Consider the following 22,655-nt stretch of genomic DNA (forward strand, 5'->3'; position numbering starts at 1 on the left):
TTCCCCCTCCCCAGCCTGAAGGAGGGTTATGCCTGAAACATTGACGGTCTTGCTGCTCAGATGCTGCCTGACCGGCTGTGGTTTTTCTAGCACCACACATCACTTCTGCTCTAAGGAGAAATATAGAAAGAGGACCTTCATGCAATCGCTAAATTAACACAGACTAGATCTGACTAATGTGTAATCCAACTCTCTTTCACAGGTTACCCTGGTAACAAGGTGCTTCCGTACAGCTCACTTTTGGATCCGGCTCGATGCCACCCATCGGCAGAGTGGAGCCATATGTACCCCGGTGTTGTGTGTGATGCCACTGTTACCATCCATCGCTTGGCTTTGTCTCAGCCTTCACCACTTGCATTGAGAGAGAAGGAACTCATCCTATCAAATTCTCACGGTGTGTACTTGTTCTGCTCTTGGTCTCTCCAGGTAGAAATCACTAGGTCACCTTGGCCTGTTGCAGCTGACCATTAGAATTACTCCAGTTGATAGCAGGTCACAGCAGGAGATACCAGGGCAGCTGATCAAAAGCTCAGTTGAAGAGGTAGATTTTCAGGAGCATCTTAAAGGAGGAGAAAACAAGGGAGAGAAGGAAGACATTGAAATGTTTATGCTCAAAGCACTTGAAGGTATACCTATCAGAATCATGGAAATTTGGGATGAACAATGCTTGCAGGAGGATGCAGAGCTCAGCTGATTGTAGGGTTCGAGATAATGATTGGCAGAGACAAGGCAATGGAGGGATTTTAATGTGTGGGTAAGAATGTTAGCTGGTCTTATCCCCCATGGTAGTTCACATTGTTCATTGCAGTGTATAATCATGTTCCCTAACAAGTTCAAAGATACTTTATAATTCATGTTGGTGCAAAGACTTCTCACAAATTGTTCCTAATGTACAATTGCATTTTAAAACGCTGTGTTAGTTTTCCAACATAAATATACTCAGCTGAAACCTTGGCATGTTTAGTCAGGCTAAAGACATTGAGTAAAAACATAGAACAGAAAGGTTGTAAGATCTGGTGGAGGCAAGGGGAATGCAGGAAGAGGAGACTACATGATATAGACTTAGTGTGTCATTGGGAACTTGGTTTACATGGTAAATTAGTGTTCATTCTTCTACATTTTTCTCAGCCTCTCATTATTACTTGGAAACACAGGTTCATACCAGAAATAGAAGGAAACCTGGAGACAACAGTGAGAGTTTGGAGAATTGAGGTGGGTAGGAGAAGGATAGTAGTGGGACTGAGGATTCAGTGCATTTCAAAGAATATTGAAATGTGACGCGGTGGCGAAGGGGGTCAGCAAAGGATTGGTTGATGAGCATGTTCATTTATATTCATTTATCTACACTAGAGCATTTCACCCAGGGTGACTATCATGTTAATTGACATAAGAATGTAAGCAAATACACGACAGATACATTAATTCAAATTTGTTCATCGAACACAATGGGGATACCAAGCTCACTGATTTATTCCAGCCTTTTGTTTTTCTGAGAACCCACTGTGATCCACAGTAACTACATCTACAGAAAGAAGAGAGATGTGATTGCATGAAGCAGGGATGAAAATTAAGAAGGTCAAAATGGAGACACCTCATTTTTTGCAGTTGTCCAACAGGATTCAGGTTCCTGCAACTGCATAGTTTAGAGCGAGGGCTACAGGCCTCACTTTTAACCATGAAGCTGCAGGAACCTGGTTCCTGTTGGACAATTGCACATGGTGAGGTACTGATAGCACTTTGGTATGAGGAGTTGTTCAACTGGGACAAGTAAATAGCAATGTGGTGATAATTAGGGACAGTATAGTCAAAAACACAATTCTCTGTAGCAGAGACTAAGAGTCCAAAAGGGTCAGTTCCAGTGCCAGGATTCTGGACATTTGTTCAGAGATTGAGAGAAATTTGCAGTTGGAGTGGGAGGATCCGGTTGTCAGGATTCAGGTGTCCAGATGATGAAGATAAGACTAGAGAGGTAGTGGAGTGTTGGCACAATATCAGGGAAACTGGGAATAGTACCATTAGGACAGTCTTTCTTTGAACTGTGGTATGGATCAGTCCTAAAAGCAGAGTGGTAGAGAAGATTTAACTAAACAGTCAGGTAAAGATCACTTGAAAGTATATGTGCTAAAGAGAGAGGATAAGGCCGTAGAGCAGGATTCCAACACAGTAAATGATAACCAGAATGTGATGTGACAGGACAGATTGAATAAACTTAATAATGTTCCAGAGGATAAGGCTGGAGTTTCAATCTTTGTAAAAAGTCAGAATTAAAGGTACTGTATCAGAATGCTCACAACATTCGTAACAAGCAGAAGAAATATGTATTCATGACTTGATAGCCACTCAGACTAATCTGAATTTTGTTACAACCAGATTAGAAGAGTGAACAGGTTGCCCTCCTTTCAATGTCCTTGGTTTTGTTTAGAAATCTTTTCAAAATAGATTTATGTTCATTTTACAAGGCTATACCTTTCTCCAATTAAAATGTAGTTAACTATTTTTTACTGCAAGCAATAAAGAGTCAATAACAGTCCTTTGGGTGTCCTTGAGTCATTAGATTTCAAACCAGACCAAGATTGGTTAGTTGGTTTCCTGGAGATGGTCAGCAGTAGTGAGTATTAGAGCAATTTTTTAAGCTTTCAGTTACCTGGACCAACCAACCCAACCACCCTGTGGCTCAACACTTCAACTTCCCCTCCCACTCCTCCAAGAACATGCAGGTCCTTGGACTCCTCCATCGCCAGACCATAGCAACACGACGGCTGGAGGAAGAGCGCCTCATCTTCCGCCTAGGAACCCTCCAACCACAAGGGATGAACTCAGATTTCTCCAGTTTCCTCATTTCCCCTCCCCCCACCTTGTCTCAGTCCCAACCCTCGAACTCAGCACCACCTTCCTAACCTGCAATCTTCTTCCGGACCTCTCCGCCCCCACCCCCAATCCGGCCTATCTCCCTCACCTTATCACCCTCACCTTAACCTCCTTCCACCGATCACATTTCCAACGCTCCTCCCCCAAGTCCCTCCTCCCTACCTTTTATCTTAGCCTGCTTGGCACAATTTCCTCATTCACATTAATTTCACATCATGTTGTGTTTAATATCATGCATATTGGCTTCTAAAATCTGGCCAACTTGTATAGATCAGGTAAAACGTCGATTCTCCTGCTCCTTGGATGCTGCCTGACCTGCTGCGTTTTTCCAGCAACGCATTTTCAGCTAAATAGGACCTAAACTGACTCGAGTTTAAAAATGGAGAGATAATGTGATTGAATCATATAATGTCTTGAAGGGATTGGACACATATGAAGCTGAGAGCATTTTTCCTTTTGTGGGAGCTGACAATAAGAGGTCTCAGTTTAAAAATCAGGATATGCATTTAAATAGGACGAATCTTTTTCTTTCAGCGGGTAGACTCTGACATTCTATTCAGAGGGTAGAATGTCTTTACAATTCTCTTCCCCAGTGAGCAGTGAAGTCTGCATTATTGCATATATTTAAGATTGACGTAGAAACATTTTTGATTATCAAAGGAGTTGAAGATTATTGGTATAGAGCGGAAAGTGGAGTTGAGGTCCTGATCAGATCACCCATGATATTAACAAATGGCCAAGCAGGTTTGAAGGGCTGAATGATCAATTCCAAATTCATTGTGTTTAAAGAAGCTATTAAAAAAAAAAGAAACATATTTGGGTATATATAATGATATTGACTAATGTGTTTCTTTCTAAATGTATTATTTGTTTACAGTTTTATCAAAGATATATGTTTCAGTTACTACTTTTCCCTTAAAGTAAAAGCTGTAGAGTTTTAAAAACCAAAGTAATGAGGAGTCGAGAGATCTGAAGTAAAAGCAGAAAGCGCTGGAGGAAGACAGGAAGCATCCGGGGAGCTGCTTTGGAAGAAGTCATGTCAGACTCACAAAGTTAATTCTTTTTTCACTCTCCACACATTCTGCTGGACCTGTTACATTTGTTCATTACTTGCAGCTTTTATTCTAGTGTTTCATCAACATATTTTGGCAAACAACTGATTATGTTGAAAATCCCTATTATAAAACTTCCATAGGCAAACACCCTCTCAACTGTTAGCAAGTCTTGATCACACAAAGTAAGATTTGTAAACAGGAAGATTTTAAGATCTTTATTAATATGTGTGTATTCAAATTATGTCATATATACTGATTAGAAAATTAGAATGGAATAACCTGTTCACTCTGGACTGATCAAATGTGGACCTCTATTATATGTTTAATTCAAATGAATGAGGTTGTTGACTTTGTTTCTGTTCTCTGATGTGTTGATGTAGGAAACAGTGTCATCCAATATAGGTCCGCGCGTAACATCAAAAACTGTGGTTGGGTGGCTCTTATTCCAAACAATGAGATCTTAAACTTGCACTTCAAGGATATCAACTATATCACCAATATCTCTTACAAGGCCACATTCCATCACTTCAAGGTATTTATGAATCTTATTTAAAGGAGAGTTCAACAATGGGTTAAATGTTGTTGCATTACTTACTCGAAGACATTGCTCATGTATTCTGCAAACTCACAACAATTCCTGTCCTTACTTTCAGATCAATCCATGGCCTCACACTCTCCCTTTCTTAGAAGTCTCCTCCATCTTCACAACTCTTCAACACCCACAATGCTCTAGTTTTGAATCTTGTACATATTCCAGTTCCATCGCACCATCACTGGTGGCCTTTAGCTTCCTGTACTTAATGATCTGAAATTCCCACCATGAACCTCCTCACCTTTAAGATCTTCCTTGAAATTTGGTATTTTGATCAAGTGTTTGGTAGCCTGCCCTAATATTGCTGCTTCAATGCTAAATGTGAGTTGAGACTCTGTTTTTAGCACTCTTGCCTATGGATCTGTAAATAGAGAATTTACTGCTCCAGAGACTTGGGTTCTGTTGCCATGGTCAGAACCAAGGAGTCTTTGGTCTCTGTTAAATACTGGTGTATTAATGCAGGACCATGTGGCCCACAAAGTGAGAATATTGCCAATGCACAATGAGCAAATATGACCATCTGGCATATTCCAGCAACCCCAATGAAACAAATTATTTTAACGATGATGACTGAAGTCAGCAATTGGGGATCCTGGGTGAACAACCAGCAAGGGCAAGCAGTACCATAGGTGTGCCTCCTTGTCCACTGGTAATGAGGAGCCCCCTCACTGACCCAGCAAACATTGATAGGGTTGTAGTTGCAGATTCAATTACCTTTATCACCCCTGTAGGCTTTTGCCATTTCTTTGTTGGTGAAGAGAAGCCAATAAGGGTCCCAACTTGGTGCCATGAAATTATTCTTTTGGTTTATCCTAAGTTCTTAATTGCATGTTTTTAAAACAAGCATTTTTCATGAATCTGGGACCCATTTAATAAGTGTCACATTTAAATGTATAAATGAAGAGCTTGGGCTCTTAATATAGGTCTGTAGTTGAACAGAAGAGTGGTGGAGAATGGTTGAATAAGTTATGTGGAAATGTTCAGGTTCCAACCAAGAGTTTTAAAGGTCCCTGATCCATAGGAAAGGAGAAGAAGGAAGGCAGGAAGAAGAATGAAGGAAGGATGATCAGCAGGAGGAGAGGAAGAAGAGAAAAGGAAAAGAGAGTTGGGGGAATAGAAGAGACATGAATATAGGAGAAAGGAGACAAGAGGCGAGGGAAAGAGTGCGATGTATGCAAGGTAAGGTGAAGAGGAGAGAGAAGGACAAGATGAAGAGAAGCAAGGCAAGGGGGAAGAATATGGAAGAGAGGAGAGAAACATAGTGGTGCTGCAAGGGAGAAGAGAGAGACACAGAGGAACAGGGAAGTGAGCAGTTCTCTGGTTTGAAAGCTTTGGAAAAACTTTCATTTTGCAGTTTGAGGTAATTGGTAATGTTCTGTTTCATTTTTAGGACAATGATTCAATTGTAATATCCCATAAATTCATCCATCAACCAGACTATTTCAAGATCATGAATCCAGTTCGGAATAATTCACTCCAACCTCTCAGTTGGGCCAGCAACCAGAATGGCGATTGGTACTTCGACCAGGAGAATTTGACCCTGTATTATCTGAGTAAGGTTATGAACATTGACTGCACTTTACAAACAAACTCACTGGCTGTCAAGAACCTTGTCATGGGTGTGGGGTAACTGATATTTTCGTGATGGGGGAGGGGATTTTGGTGAGTTTGTGGTGACTTTGGAACCTGGAGTTAGGGGAACATGAAACTCCCAGGGGTAAATAGACTATATTAGAAGGATTTCAGGCCATGCCAGGAATATTAGCCCAGCTATTCCAATGGCCAGAGAGTTATTGAAGCTGTATAGTTTGCAGGTGTGTGCTCGGACCATGCAGAATTCCAAATGCAGCTGACTCCATCAGAACCAGCTGTGAAATATAGCGACTCCCTCCATTTGGAACTCTCTGAAAGAGTCTGATAACACTGAAGAATTTACAAGGCTCTGATTCTGTTTAGCTTTGGAAAAGTTAAGAAAACTAAAGCCTCCCGTACTCACCATTAACCCTAGAATTGCACTTCCTTCAACCCTTTACATTCTGTGGACGCATTGCAATCACACCCTTAACAGAACAGTAGCCTCACTTAACTCCTAATGAACCCAATACCCCCTTTCCCTCTACCCAACCCCCAGCCACCTAACCCCACCCTTCCAACTCTGGATCTATTGTTTCTCCCATTTGTGCAAAGCCTCCTAGCCCTGAGACCACTGACCTGCCAGACCCAAGACCTTGCCCATTGGCCTTTGCTCCACTCATCCTGACCCAAGATCCAGCCACCACTAAGATTCTCCCTCACCCCTTTATTCCAGCTTGACCCCCACACCCCAATAGTACCCCTGTTACCCTTGACCTACTCAATTATTTACCTGGCATATTATTTGGCTGGCATCCATATACCCTATCCACAGAGCACCCTAACCAACTGGCATCCTAAGTCCACATTTTCCTTACATACTGACCTTTTCACAGTGTCTGGCTGTGCTTCTGGATGTTTAAATCAGAGAACACAGCCCACTATAAACTAGAGTTTCTGACCACCATCATAATATCTGGGTCAGTGTCTTGAAAATGACTTTTCCTCATCTATTTAAAAGAGACAATTTGCTTGCAAAAGCAAAATTGTTTTAAATAATGTTCCCATTTTCTGATAATGGGTATATTTTCCAAAAGGAACATTACACTTTGTTCCTTATTCTGGATTTACATTTGTGCTGTGTAAACACATGGTACCCACACAGGACCTGGGGAAGTTCAGTACATGTACAGCTGTCCACATTCAAATCCACTTAAAATACTCAAAGGAGAGATCACAATTCCAGAATTATGTTTCAAAACTTTCTGCTTTGAAAGTCACAAGAAATGCCATTTGCTTTGTCTTAGTCTATCTGTTGTTCCCTTTATATTGCTGCAGAGTGGCATGTTGTTAAAATATTACCAGTTCCTGATATCATTCAATAACATTTCAGTTTCAGGAAGGGGAGTTTCAGAGCGACACAGCTTTCAGTCAAACCTCGACCCAACAATGGTTGACATCGATGCTCAGTTTCGAGTATTCCGCTGCTTTTACAAGAACTGTGAGCCACCTTCCAGATACACAGAGATCAATGCATCTAATTATGTGTAAGACATTACATGGGGTAAAACTAGTGAGGATAGAGGGGAGATGATTAATATTCAAACAAATCTCTCAACTGATTGTTGCAATTGATTCACAGAACCTTAGAGCACATGTAACCATTGTGCTGGCTTTCTTCAAGAGCTATCTCATTAATCCCACTCTTTTGGTTCTTCCTGCAAACAGTTCCCCTTTTTTAATATTTCTCAAATTCTCTGTTAAAAACTACTACTGAATTTGCTTTCCCCACCTTTTCAAATAACATGTTCCAAATCATAGCCAAAGAATGTGTGAAAACTTTTTCATTTCCCATCTGTTTAACAATTGCTTCCTTGACTTCAAAACTTTAAATACTTTATGCATCTAATTTCAATTATTTTACATTTGATCAACAATTAGAGACAGGAACCTTTGTCATTCTCAAAGACGTTTTTTTTCCAGAACTTGGTCAAACTCATCGTTCTGGGAATCAAGGCCAGAATCCAATAACACCGTTCCCACTGAAGGTAGCAGCGTGGTGATCGAACAAGGTACAGTCAAAACCAATCAGTTCCCTAATCACAGGGTACAATCCCTAACCCATAAATCACAAAAAACAAGCATACAAATTCACTGAGTAATAGGGAACGCAAATGGAATGTTGTTTTTTTTTAATTTTTAAAGAAATAGATTTTATAGATAGGAGGTTTCACTAAAACTACAAGGCACCAGTCAGACCACAAGCTGGAATACAGTGAACAGTTTTTGTCCTCTTATCTCAGGATAAACATACTGGCATTGGAGACAATCTGAGAAAGTTCACTAGTTGATCCTGGGTGCGTAGGGATTTTCTTATGAGGAGAGGTTTAATAGGTTGGGCCTGTACTCAATGGAATTCAGAAGAATGTGAGGAGACCTTATTAAAATATTTGAGAATCTTAGGGATGGCTTAACAGGGTGATGTGGAAAGATGGTTTCCCTGTGGGAGTCTATAAGAACAGAGGATATAATGTCAGAGAAAGGGATCACTCATTTAAGACTGAGAGGGGGAGGAATCTCTTCTCTTAAAGATAGTGAATCTGTGGAATTCTTTACAGTGGAGTTCGTAGAGCCTAGGTCATTAAGTATATTCAAGGCTAGAATAGACAGATAAAGAAAATTACAGCACAGGAACAGGCTCTTCACCCTTCCAAGTCTCCAAGATGTTTAGTCAATAAGGGAATCAACATTTATGGGGAAAAAGCAGGAAAGTGGAGTTGAGTATTATATTGCAGTCATGATCTCAGTGAATGGTAAGCAGATTCAATGAGCCACTTCTTCTGCTATGCTTTAAGGTCTAAACCAATGTCCCCAGTCCCAGAGTACACTCTTTAAACCATAAAAGTTCAGAAACATAGAAACTAAGAACATAAATAGGCTGTTCAATCCATCAAGCCTACTAACATGATCATGCCATATGCCAAGTCTCGTCCAAAACTCCCATGACTTTAGCTTCTAGACATTTATTCATTTCTTTTATAAATACACTTGGTGACTTTGCTGCACAGTCTTCTGTGGTTGGGAATTCCATCTGTTCACCACACTCAGTGAAGAAATTTCTCCTATTTCAGTCTGAAATGGCCTACCACACATCCTAACACCATAATCCTTTGTTCTGGATCATCCAGCCAGGAGAGACATCATCCCTGCATCCAGTCTGTTCTGCCCTGACAGAATTTTATGTATTTCAGTTAGATCCCCTCTCAATCTTCTAAACTCCAGTAAATGCAGGAACACTCAATCTGCTTTCTCCGCATACAACAAAGCAATTACCTTAATTCCAGAGAACACTCCCAATCCAATTTTCCTCCTCCTAAATTACAGTGCTTAAAGTAATTTCCCTAAATCCAATGTTCATTCCCTAGAATAATGTTGTTAATCCCAGAATACACTCCCAAAATCAATTTCCCTCATCCTGGACTACACTAGGAAGTATAAATCTGAAGCTGAAATGATTTTGAGTTATATTAAGTGATGCCATTGAGAATTTATTGCTGGTCAGATGAGAAGACAAATAAACAAAAGAGCTGCACATGAAACACTTTGGGACAGTTGTCAGAGAATTGCTGTGGCCAAATGTACATTCTGTGTCAGGAAAGATATTCAATTTGAATAATTTTTGCAAATTATTTACAAATCTCATCAGATAAAATGGCACTGCTATCAAGCCTCTCCTAATGACCAATAGAAAGGTCTGAATTTCTATAATGCCTTTCCTGACCTCAGTCAATAAAGTGCAACCACTCACGTTGCACTTTACAATAAACAGCAACATGATAATAGCCAGGCATTCCATTTTATTATTTTGTTTAAAGCATAGCTATTGACCAAGATACCAGGGACAACTCTGCTGCTCTTCAAATTGAATATGTTATGATGACCCAAGGGAGCAAACAAGCCTTCCATTTCATATCTTGTCCAAAAACATTCACTCTGACAGTGAAGCACCTGTCAATGAAGCACTGGGAGTATTGTTCTGCATTATATGCTTATGTCTCTGGAGTGGACTGAATCTCTGGTTGTTTGTGTGCGTGTATGCATGTGTATCCATTGGCCCATACCATATAAATGAAGATGTAAACGGCAATATATTCCAGTGAGTGCAGAACAAACCAACACTGACCATTCCTGGCAAACATTCTCCCCACTCTGTCAGAACAACTATCTCCACTCCCACCAGAGTGCGACAGTGCCATTCCAAAATGCTGCAGTTTAGTGAGGAGTGTTTTTTTGTTGTACCAATTACTGGCATGATCTCCTACAGCACATGAGCTCATGGTGTCCTCACTTGCATTTGGGTCAGGGTAAAGGCAGCAGGAAAGTAGTCTGAGTTTTGCGGAGTTTTGACAACAAGCAAAAGGTTGGCAAATTAAATACTAATTATTCATGTTTTAATAAATTATTCCTGCAGGAATATGGATAGTGGTGGATAGCCCAATTCCTCCACTCTATAATCTTACCATCCTTGGTACCTTAGAAATTAGGGATGACAACTTAAAGTCAGTTAATCGTTCATCATCCTACACACGAATCGTCCTGAATGCAACATACATTTCAATTCAGGTAAATTGCTATTACAGTTAAAACTTTACATTTGATTCAGGGCAGTTATCAGAGTTTGAAGACAGACCTGGCTAAAGTGAACTGGCATATTAATTTAAAGGATAAGCTAATGGAGATATAGTAATAGACATTGAAAGACATATTTCATGACACTCAAGAATGGAAAGAAAATGTCTATTGGAAGGTTGTATCCACAGATAACTAAGGAAGTTTTAAAAAATCAAATTTAAAAGAAAAATTATATAGTTCTGTGGAAATTTGTACTAATTTGGAAGTTTGGATGGCATATATAAAACAGTGAAAAATGACTTTTTTAAATTAGGTGGAATTACAATATGGGAGAAAGCAGGCCAGAAAATTAAGAACAGATAATAAGAGATCTTGAAGGTATTTAAATCTGAAAAGAGTTAACTGAAGGGAACTTTAGACAGTGAGATTAGAAAATAAGGAAATAGCGGGTGAATTGAACAAATATTTTCCATCTGTGTTTCCTGGACAGGATACAGTTAATATAACAGAAATAATTACAAATCGAGATTTGGAGAGGAGGGGGGAGTTAAAACAATCCCCAGGGAAAGGGGACTGACAAAGATATTAACAATCTCAGGAATTAATGGATTCATCCAGTGGTTTTAAAATTATTGCAATAAAACTCTCAGAACCAATCAGGCTGGCTAGCTTTCATCATTTGAGAGCAACTTCTGTATTTATTGTCATGCTGTGAATACTCTTGAAGACCCCAGTCTGGTAGAAAAACATCCAAGGGTGCAATTTTGTTTGACACATTCAGGAAAGATGTATTCACAAACCTGATTATTTGTAGGAGGCGTGTAACTGGTGGGGAAGGCATCTTTCTCCAAGTTCTGGTGACTGCAAACCTCTTCACTAACTTGGCTTCTTTATAACCAAACCATTTCTTTGCAAAATTGCTACATGTTATTTCCCTAAATTTCTACTTGTAAGCCATTGGTATTCTCTTTTACAATTTCTGTTTTCCTGATTTTCGGGAAAAATTATAATTCCAAATAGTTACAAAATCTATTAACTGTTTAAGGGACAGAACTTTTAAATCCTCAAAAGGAACTCCCCTAATTCTCCTCAGAACATGTTGGCATCAGATATAAATATTTCTCTACTGCAACAGTGTAAACTCAAGAAAGCCTTTTGCAGATTTTTATAGTGACAATTTACCTAGTATAATGTTTTCATTTCATCTGTGGGTTCAATTTGTGTACTCGAGGTTCCAGTTTGTTATGCCTAGATCCAGGTAAAGTTCCCGAAATGGATGGATACTCCAAATTGTCATGTGCCTGGTTGAAGAGGGATGAACCGCCTCCCCTTCTTTCTTCTCCCAACCACTCAGTTGGTCACAGCCACGTTGTTTACAAAGGATGCCCCTCTCTTATAGATAGCTTTCTCCTAGACTAAATGAAATTATATTTAAATGAACCAGGCTTTCTTGAGTTAACAAGTATGTTTATTAATTACTGTGCACAAGAAGAAATAATAATGATACACATATACACACAGATTACAAATAAGAAGTCTGTCCAAATATAAAAGGTAGATGGGAGATGTTGTGGCCATTACAGTGCATGTTCATGTTGATGTTGGTAATGGTGGTGTTAATGTTAGTAGTTGAGGAATGTCAGAGAGTACTCCAATCCCTGACTGGAAACAAGGACTCAGGCAAATGGCAGGATTCAGGCAAATGGCAGACTTTATTTCAAACAGAAATTGGTTAATGTAGGGAGAGGGCTAAAAGATCTTGCCCAATCTGGCCTCAGTGTGCAAACATAATTATTTGCCTTAATCTTTGGCTTAGATCAGAAGAAAGATCAATGACAGACTCTGATTTTGACAGTAAAATGTAGCATTTTTATACATTTTGTGTTACAATAATCATATACAACATAGTCACTATATCCTTCCCTCTTACTCTGTTTACCCAATCCTAAGAGACACCTAATCAATGATGGGCATTCTTATGGACAGCTCCAGGTTCCCATAATCTTATAGTGTTTACCAGACACTAGGCCTTGGATTCTTCCTATGCATCCTATTCATTTGCACTCCAAAATTACTGGCTATTCTCCTACAGATCTATCTGAGGCTTGTTTATCTCTAAGGACAGCTTAAAATTCTATTATTCACTGTCCTAATTATATATGTAATAATACAAAAGACAGTCTTAACTACTTGCTATAAGATTTCTCATATTGATTTCTGTTATAAAATTAATTATAACGTGTAAAGTTATACAGCTATTTCTACTGTTTGTACTTTGTATTTGTATTTGTGAACAATCTGTTTTGTTGAGGGTGTTTCTTGAGACTAATTAATTTTCACACCTGTATTTTAATATTTTTCTCTGATGCTTGTATTATGCATTGGTTATGAGTATCTATCCTTTATGTTGAAAACTACTTCTATAATTATCTGAAGGATCCTTAACTAGAACCTACTTCTTAATATTGTGAGTAACTTCAAAGAAACAACTATTTACTATGAAATAACTTTAGCTGTTATCTTTGCAGCTGCTTTAGGAGTCAATCTGGCTAGTTTCTGGGCCAAGACTCACACCTGGTGCTATTCATTTACTGGGACAATCATCCTTTCACTAATGAGGCTGGGATCAATCACTTCTCTAGCCACACTCTTATCAAAACTGTTTTGGATGGTTTCTTGTAGGGCCCCCATGCTGACCTTGTAGTAGTGCTGTTCAAAGGTACCATTATGTTTCACTGTGTAAGTAGGCTGTTTATTTTTGCTTATTTTTCATTGGCCATTTTGTGTTAGGAGGCATGGTCCATTTTGGTGTAACGAGATATGGGCCATCCCTACAAGGAGTCAGTTTTGAGATGGCTCTACAGGTTGATTGAAATTCTTTGGTCCTGATTTCTTTCGGCAGTTGCTATCTGGCAGCACTCAGATTCCTCCAGTCATGTTTTGACTGGCTTGCATTCAGTGAGAGCATCTTTTTCCTTTCTTTACTTTTGTCAGGTGTGTTAATGACTGTTTTCCCAAAGTTTTGACTTCCACTTGAAGGTGGTAGTGTTTCCATGCATCTAGTGCCTTTGTCCTTCTAGATAGAAGTGGTTGTGGGTTTGGAATGTCCTGTCTGAGAATCTTTGGTGAATTTCTGCAGTGCATATACTCAGTACTGCTACCTGAGCATTGGTGGTGGAGGGAGTGGATGCTTGTGGATGTAGTGCTTTGTCTTTAATGGTGCAAAGCTTCTTCAACTTGAGCTTCTTGTTGGAGCTGCACCCATCCAGGCAAGTGGGGAGTATTCCATCATGCTCCTGACTCATGCTTTGTAGATGATAGACTGCCTTTGGGGAGTCAGGAGCTGAGTTACTTGCCAATAGTATTTCTAGCTTCTAACCTGCTGATGTATCCACTGTATTTATGTGATGAGCCCAATTGAGTTCTGGTCAATGGTAAGTCCCAAGTTTTTGATAGTGGGGCATTCTGTGATGGTAACACCATTGAATGTCAAGGGGCTGTGGTTAGATTGTCTCTAATTGGTGATGGTCATAGTCTGGCTTTGAGTTGCATGTATGTTACTTGCTACTTTGTCAGCCCAAGCTTGGATATTGTCCAGATCTTGTTGCATTTGAGCAAAGACTGCTTCAGTATCTGAGGAGTCATGAATGGTGCTGAACATTGTGCAATCATCAGTGAACATTCCCAGTTTGACTTTATGATGGAGGGAGGGTCATTGAGGAAACAGCTGAAGAAGTTCACTCTTGAATTGGATCTTTCAAAATGCACCACCTCACATTTGCCCAGATTGAACTTCATCTGCCATTTCTCTGCCCAAATCTATATTCTGCCGTATTTTCTGACAGTTCCCTTCACTATCTGCTACTCCACCAGTCTTAGTGTCATCTGCAAATTTTCTAATGAGGCAACCTACACCTTCCTCCAAATCATTTATGAATATCACAAACAACAGTGGTCCTAGCACAGATCCCTGTATAGTGCCACTGGTCACAGGTCTCCATTTTGAGAAGCTCCCTTCCACTACTACTCTCTGTCTCCCTGTTGCCCAACCAGCTCTCTATCCATCTAACTAGAACACCCTGGATCCTGTGCAACTTCACCTTCTTCATCAGCCTACTATGGGGAACCTTATTAAATGCCCGACTAAAGTCCATGTGTATGACATCCCTTCCCTCATCAATCAATTTTGTCACCTCTTCAAAGAATTCTATTAAGTTTGTAAGACATGACCTTACCTGCCCAAAACTATGTTGTCTACAATTTATAAGCCCATTTTCTGCCAAATGGGTAAATATCCTACCCTTAGTATCTTCTCCAGTAGCTTCCCTACCACTGACATCAGACTCACAGGTCTATACTTACCTGGATTATCCCTGCCACCCTTCTTAAACAAGGGGACAACATTAGCAATTCTCCAGTACTCTGGGACCTCCCCCATGTTCAAGGATGCTGCAAAGATATCTGTTAAAGCCCCAGCTATTTCCTCTCTCGCTTCCCTCAGTATCCAGGGATAGATCCCACCTTAATGCCTTTTAGAATACCCAACACTTCCTTCTTCCTTATGCCGACTTGTCCTGGAGCAATCAAAGATTTATCTCTAGCTTCAACATCTGCCATGTCCCTCTCCTTGGTGAATACCATTGCAAAGTACTCATTAAGAATCTCACCCATTTTCTCTGAAAAGTGCATATCTTTCCTCCTTCGTCCTTGAGTACACCAACCCTTTCTCTCGATACCATCTTGCTCCTTGTATATGAATGAAAAGCTTTAGGGTTTTCCTTAACTCTGCTCACTAAGGATCTCTCCTGACCCCTTTTAGCCCTCTTAGTTCCTCATTTCAGATTGGTTGAATGAAAACCAATTGTCACCTTACAGACAACAAAATGTCCTTATTGGACATACCAAGAATAGTAGGACACTAGGAAGCTCAGAGCAACAGAGGGAGTTTAGGGTGTTAATCCACAAATCCCTGAAGGTGGCAGGAAAGGTTAATAGGGTAATTAAGAAGGCACACAGGATACTTGCCTTTATCACTTGAGCCATAGATTTTTAAGAGAAGGAACGTTATGTTAGAGCTGAATAGGACTTTGGTTAGGCTATAGTTGGAGTACTGTTTGTATTTCTGTTCACTGCACTATAGGAAGGATGTGATTAAACTGGAGGGAGTGCAGAGGAGATTCGGCAGAATGTTGCCTAGGATGGAAGAGTGGCTGGATAGGCTCGGACTATTTTCTTGTAGCAGAGAAAGTTGAACGGCATCTGATAGAAGTGTACAAAATTATGAGGAGCATGGGGAGGATGATTAAAATAACACCTGTTCCCCTGAATCAAAAAGTCAATAACAAGGGGCATAATTTTGTCGACCACTTCAACACACCACTGTGTTCCCATGCCAACATTTCTGACATGGGTCTCATGCAGTGCTTTAGTGCGGCTCAGTGCAAGATGGAAGAATATCACATTTTCTGCTTGGAGCCTTGCAGTCTTCAGTATTGAGTTGAATAACTTTAGAGCCTGAACACCATCTTTTGTGTTTTCTATCTATTCCCACACCCTTGTCATGACATAGGCTGCTTTCAGCACAGCCAATTCATTTTTACCCACTCATAGTTCCCATTATCACCCATCTAGCTTTTTCTTCTCCCTGGCTTGATTTCAACTGTCTGCGTGTTACTTTATTTTTCTCTCTCACTCTATTTCTTACTCTCTCTGGGCTCCATCACCATCCATCTGCTCATTCTGCTCTCTACCTTACACCGCCTTCCCCCCCAACTCTCTGTCATCAACATAAATACTAGCGTTTCCTAGCTGCTACCAGTTCTGAAGAAGGGTCACTGGACTTGAAATTTTAGCTGCTTTCTCTCCACAGGTGCTGCCAGACATGCTCAGTTTCTGTGAGATATTAAAGGGTATAAATTGTGAGGGAGGATGTGAAATAAGACTGGGTATTAAAGCATACAGGGGTTGAGTAGGAAAATCTAGTTAAACTGAAGGCACTCCTGCCTTCTCTACTAAAGTGCTCACTCCTCCCGTTTCCTGGGTCTGGGATGGTTCAGACGGTCTCAGGATTTTCAGCTGCATTACTGTTGGTGTGTTTTGTTTTGCAGGGAGGGAGGCTGATTGCAGGCAGCCCAGAGAAACCGTTCCAAGGAGAGCTACAGATTGTTTTGATGGGAGACCATTCAACCCCCGAGTGGCCTTTAAGAAATGGGCCCAATCAAGGTTCGAAGATGCTGGGTAAGTCACCTTTACATCTTCACTAGTGATGAGTTCTTAACAGAATCATGTTCAGATTATTAAGCAGAAAAGCTGAGAAAGTGATCTTTCCCGCTTGATTCTGAGAAATTGGATTAGATTACTTACAGTGTGGAAACAGGCCCTTCGGCCCAGACCCATTCCCCTACATTTACCCCTTCATCTAACACTATGGGTAATTTAGCATGGCCAATTCACCCAGAGGAAACCCACGCAGACACGGGGAGAATGTGCAAACTCCACACAGAGTTGCCTGAGGCCGGAATTGAACCTGGGTCTCTGACGCTGTGAGGCAGCAGTACTAATCACTGTGCCACCGTGCCGCCCACAAGGTCTGAGAGGATCTGTTGTGCCCACTCTCTGCTTCAGTGAGTGAAGCAGCAGCCTCTTATATGGCTGTTTCCCATTTGGACCTTGACCTTGTGATTCTGATCACTTTGCTTTGAAGGATTGATGATGAAATGGCCGTGTCACATAGAAAGTCATCGAGTATAACAGATAGAGAGGGCTGGCCCATCATGTCTGTTGGCACCTTTCAATTCACATCCCATCTTCCAGCACTTGGCCCATTGTTTTGTATGCCATGACAATTCAAGTGTTCATCTAAATATGTCTTAAATGATGTGATGGTTCTTGCCTCTGACACCATTTCAGACAGTGAGTTCCAGATACCTACCACTCTCTGGGTGTAAAGAGGTTTCCTTAAATGTCCTCTAAACCACCTGCCCCTTAACCTGAATCTGTTTCCCCTGGTTGATAGTTCCCTAAGTGAAAATTAATTCCTACCAACTCTGTCTATGCCCCACATAATTGTGTATACTTCAATCATGCGCTCCCCCCACATTCTCTACTATGAGGGAAATAACTCCTGTCTATCTAGTCTCTCTTCACAGCTGATTTGCTCCCCCCAGGTAACATCCTGGTGAATTTCCTCAGCACCCTCTCTAGTGCAGTCACATCTTTCCTATAGCATGGTGACCAGAATTGTCCACATTACTGCAGCTGTTGCCTAACTAATGTTATATACAGCTCCATTATAACCCCTCTACTCTTTAATTCAGTGTCCTGAGTAATAAAGGCAAATATTTCACATGCCTTCTTATCTACCTCACCTGCTGCCTTCAAAGATCTATAGACATGCACACCAAGGTCCCTCTGATCCTCTGTATTTCCTAGGGTCATATTAGTCATCACTGCATCACTTGCCTTGATGGTCCTCCCTAATGCATCACCTTTCACTTTTCCAGTTTGCCAATCAGAAGCAACCCATTTTCCTCCTCGTGATCTACCACACAAACAATTTAATGTCATATGAAAACTCACTGATCAAATCTCCTACTTTCATATCTAAATTATCAAAGTATTGTACAAATTCCCTGCAGTACGCCACTGAGCAGAGGCCTCCAATTAAAAATACAATCTTTGACCATCACTTTGTTTCCTGCCACTAAGCCAATTTTGGATCAATTTATCAAATTGCCCTGGATCCCCATGGACTCTTACTTCTTGATGATCCACACTATACAGTACAATGTCAAAAGCCTTATTGAAGTCTAAGTAGACGTAATCTACTGCACACATCTAGTCATCTCCTCAAAAAGTCCAATCAAACCTATCAGACATAATCTCCCCCTAATAAAATCATGCTATTTATCCTAATTTAACCCTTCCCTTTCCAAGAATGCTTTCCAAAAGTTTCCTACTAATGTTAAATTCACTGGCCTACAGTTCCCTCTTTTGTTCCCACCACCCCTCTTGAAGAACCGGACTACATTAGCTGCCCACTAGTCCTCTTACACATGTCCTGTGCACAGAGAGGATTTGAAAATTAATGTCAAAGCCTTGCAATCTCCTTACTTATGTACCACTACTCTGCTACATATCTTGCCACAGACAGCTGCTCCAGTCCCTTTTGGCCAGATCCTGTCTTATATTGAAAGTGGCCTAATCCCAGTTCAGAACTTTTCTTTCCAGTCCATCTTTGTGACTACCTTCAATCTTATGATCACTATTACTGAAATGCTCCTCCAGTGGTATTTCTCCCACCTGCCTGGCTTTATTCCTGCAAATTAGTTCCAGCACTGCCCCTTGACTTGTAGGGTTTTCTGTCTGTTAGGTTAAAAAGGTTTCATGGATACATTTTTAAGAATTCTGCCCCCTGTAAGCCTTTCATGCTTTGTCTATTCCAGTTAATAATTTTTTTTTAATTAATTCATTCATGGGACATGAGCATCATTGGTTGGACAGCATTAATTGTCTGACCCTAGTTGCCCTCGAGAAGGTAATGATGAGCTGCCTTCTTGATCCAATGCAATCCATGAGCTGTATATTGGCATGGCACAGTGATTAGCACTGCTGCCTCAGAGCAGGATTTATACACATAGTGGTAAGTTACAGGGGAGTGTTGTTGAACAAAGAGACCTTGGAGTGCAGACTCATAATTCTTTGAAAGTAGAGTCGCAAGTAGATAGGATAGTGAAGAAGGTGTTTGGCATGCTTGCCTTTATTGGTCATTAAATTCTGGTCTCCCTCCTCTAGGAAGGATATTGTGAAACTTGAAAGGGTTCAGGCAAGATATACAAGATTGTTGCCAGGTTTGGAGAGTTTGAGCTAAAAGGAGAGACTAACAGACTGGGGCTGTTTTCCTTACAGAGTTGGATGCTGAGGGGTGATCTTATAGAAGTTTATAAAATCATAAAGGGTATGGATAGGGTGAATAGCCAAAGTCTTTTCCCCAGGGCAGCAGAGTCTGAAACTGAAGGTTTAAGGTGAGAGGGGAAAGATTTAAAAGGGACCTAAGGGGCAATGTTTTACGCAGAGGGTGGTGTGTGTATGGAATAAGCTGCCAGAGGAAGTGGGGGAAGCAGATAGCATTACACCATTTAAGAGGCATCGAGATGGATATATTTTTAGAAAGAGTTCAGAGGGATATGGAAATTTGGACCAGGTTAGTTTGGGATATCTGGTCAGCATGGAAGAGTTGAGCCAAAGGGTCTGTTTCCATGCTGTACAGCTGTATGACTCAATGTGCAAGTTTGGTGGATTGGCCAGGGGAATTGCAGGGTTACAGTGATAGGGTCGAAGGTGGGTTTGGTGGAATGCTGTTCAGCGGGTCAGTGCAGGACCTGATGAGTCAAATGGCCTCTTCCTGCACTAGAAGTACTCTGTGAGCCCCAATGCCCTTAGAGAAGAAATTCAGGGAATTTGATCCAACTACAGTGAAGTTGAAAACCCTTAACATTCTTACCTTATTAATTTTACACTTTTGAACTTTGCCTGCATGTCTGCCCTTCTGTCTCTCCCTGAATGTTTGTGAGTCTTTAGTATATTTGCAATAATATGATCACCTCCTTCAAGTTTTTAAGTTCTACCCATATGGCATAATTTGAGGAACCAACTAAAGAATCATCCTTCCTTACTGCAGTAATTGACTTCTTGATCAGTCTTGCAACACTACCTCTTCTTTTACACCCTTACGTGTCTCCTAGAAGAGATTAGACCTTGGAATATTAAGCTGCCAGTGCAGCCTCTACCTCAGTGTTGTATCTGTGGTAACAGTAATATCATATCTTCATGTGTTAATAAGCACCTTACTTGCAAGACTCCTTGCATTAAAATGAATGTTGTCCAATCTTGCCATGCGCCCTTGTGCCCTATCTTGACTATATTCACACTGCCTTCCAGTGTTTAATAGACCAAAGGTACAAGTCGCCTATCAATCCTTAATATGATGAATATATAACCAACAAGTTGGAACCCACAGAGTGGAGTAAAAGATGTAAGAGAAAACGTTCAGCCCCTCATGCTTTTACACCATACAATGATGGCACAGTGGTTAGCACTGCTGCCTCACAGCACCAGGGACCTAGGTTAGATTCCACCTTTGGGCGACTGCCTGTGGAGAGTTTGCCCATTCTCCATATCTGTATGGATTTCCTCTCGGTGTTCCAGTTTCCACCCACAGACAAAAGACGTACAGGTTAGGTGGACAGGCCATGCTAAATTGCCCATGGATATGCAGGCAGAATGGATTAGCCATGGGACATGCAAGGTAATAAGGATATGATATGGGTCTGAATGGATGCTCTTTGGCAGGACAATGAAAGTTCAATGGGCCAAATGACCTATTTCCACACTGTAGGAATTCTATGATATCTATGACCTGTCCCTGAACATCATTAATCTGCCTGTGCTCCATATTCCTTCTTCCCCCTACCTTACAAAAACCTATTGATCTGAGTTTCAAATTTTCACTCCACCCCACCCTCTTCCTCAAAAAGCATCCTCATTGGGAAGGAACTTTGAGATTTCCAAAACCACTTCTGTGTGACCATGTGCTTCATGACATCATTTACTGTCCCACTCCACTTTCTGTGTAACTGTTTGTTTCCAATGTTGGTTTCAGTGCCTGTATTTTCAGTTTGCCAGTTGATTTGTTTGTCTGAAACTGTTGCCCAGTTTTCTTTCCTAGAGTTCAGGGCTGCAATGTTTCTGCTTTGCCTCTTTGTTCTGTAGGTGTGTTTGGAGGACTGGATCTGCACGGTATTCCCCATTTGGTCTATAAAACCAAACTGGGTTCAACAGCACATGCCGGCTCCCTCAACATAACTCTGGTTGAAGCCGTCGATTGGCAGGTATTCGGGATGGGGGCCGTACTGTAAGTAGCCTAACACTGATTGTTTGGGGATGGATTCTTCCAGAGGCATAACCTCCTCCAATTTGTACAAGGATTAGGATCAATAACTGGGGGAGAGGGAGCCCAACGTAGTGAAACTTCACTGAATTGAGAGGATTCTGCATTGAGGCCAGTTAATAGGATTCTGAGCTCAGGTTCACCTTGACTAAAAACAGCTCACTTTTGAGCACTGAGAACATCATCTGTTCCTTGACCCCCCCCCCCCCCCAATAACTAGTCCATGAGCAGGGATAGAGGCATCTTCTCTCCCCTCATTTTTGTTTGTATGCCAGTCACTTGGACAACCAAATTCTTCTGGCCCCTACCATCTTACTCGGCGCATCCTCCCCCCACCCCAGTTTGTCCAGTTAATATCAGTGCATCCCTCTGCACTTTCCATCCTTCACCCTTACCTTTCAACAGGATATCCTGTCCAAGAGCTAATCTTTAAATCAGTCACAGATTCTGTCAGGACTTAGAACATAGAACATAGAACATAGAACAATACAGCACAGAACAGGCCCTTCGGCCCACAATGTTGTGCCGAACATTTATCCTAGCTTAAACACCTATCTACGTACCTATCCAATTGCCGCTTAAAGGTCAGCAATGATTCTGACTCTGCCACTCCATCAGGCAGCGCATTCCATGCCCCCACCACTCTCTGGGTAAAGAACCTATACCTTCCACCCTATACCTTCCACCCTTCATCTTAAATTTATGTCCCCTTGTAACACTCTGTTGTACCCGGGGAAAAAGTCTCTGACTGTCTACTCTATCTATTCCCCTGATCATCTTATAAACCTCTATCAAGTCACCCCTCATCCTTCGCCGTTCCAATGAGAAAAGGCCTAGCACTCTCAACCTATCCTCGTATAACCTATTCTCCATTCCAGGCAACATCCTGGTAAACCTCCTCTGCACCCTCTTCAAAGCTTCCACATCTTTCCTAAAATGAGGAGACCAGAACTGCACACAGTACTCCAAATGTGACCTAACCAAAGTC

General features: G+C 41.1%; 1 protein-coding gene across 1 annotated transcript in view; it reads left to right on the forward strand.

The window, feature by feature from the left end:
- Positions 1–22,655, forward strand: part of pkhd1l1.1 (PKHD1 like 1, tandem duplicate 1) — a 237,775-nt gene that overhangs the window by 147,932 nt on the left and 67,188 nt on the right. The window contains exons 51-58 of the mRNA XM_043689364.1: positions 203–394; positions 4,304–4,455; positions 5,906–6,068; positions 7,481–7,634; positions 8,071–8,159; positions 10,559–10,710; positions 16,827–16,956; positions 21,490–21,608. Of these exons, the coding sequence (XP_043545299.1) occupies positions 203–394; positions 4,304–4,455; positions 5,906–6,068; positions 7,481–7,634; positions 8,071–8,159; positions 10,559–10,710; positions 16,827–16,956; positions 21,490–21,608 (1,151 nt within the window). The remainder of the gene's footprint in view (positions 1–202; positions 395–4,303; positions 4,456–5,905; positions 6,069–7,480; positions 7,635–8,070; positions 8,160–10,558; positions 10,711–16,826; positions 16,957–21,489; positions 21,609–22,655) is intronic.

This window comes from Chiloscyllium plagiosum, chromosome 4 (assembly GCF_004010195.1).
Source record: "Chiloscyllium plagiosum isolate BGI_BamShark_2017 chromosome 4, ASM401019v2, whole genome shotgun sequence".
Classification (NCBI taxonomy): Eukaryota; Metazoa; Chordata; class Chondrichthyes; order Orectolobiformes; family Hemiscylliidae; genus Chiloscyllium; species Chiloscyllium plagiosum.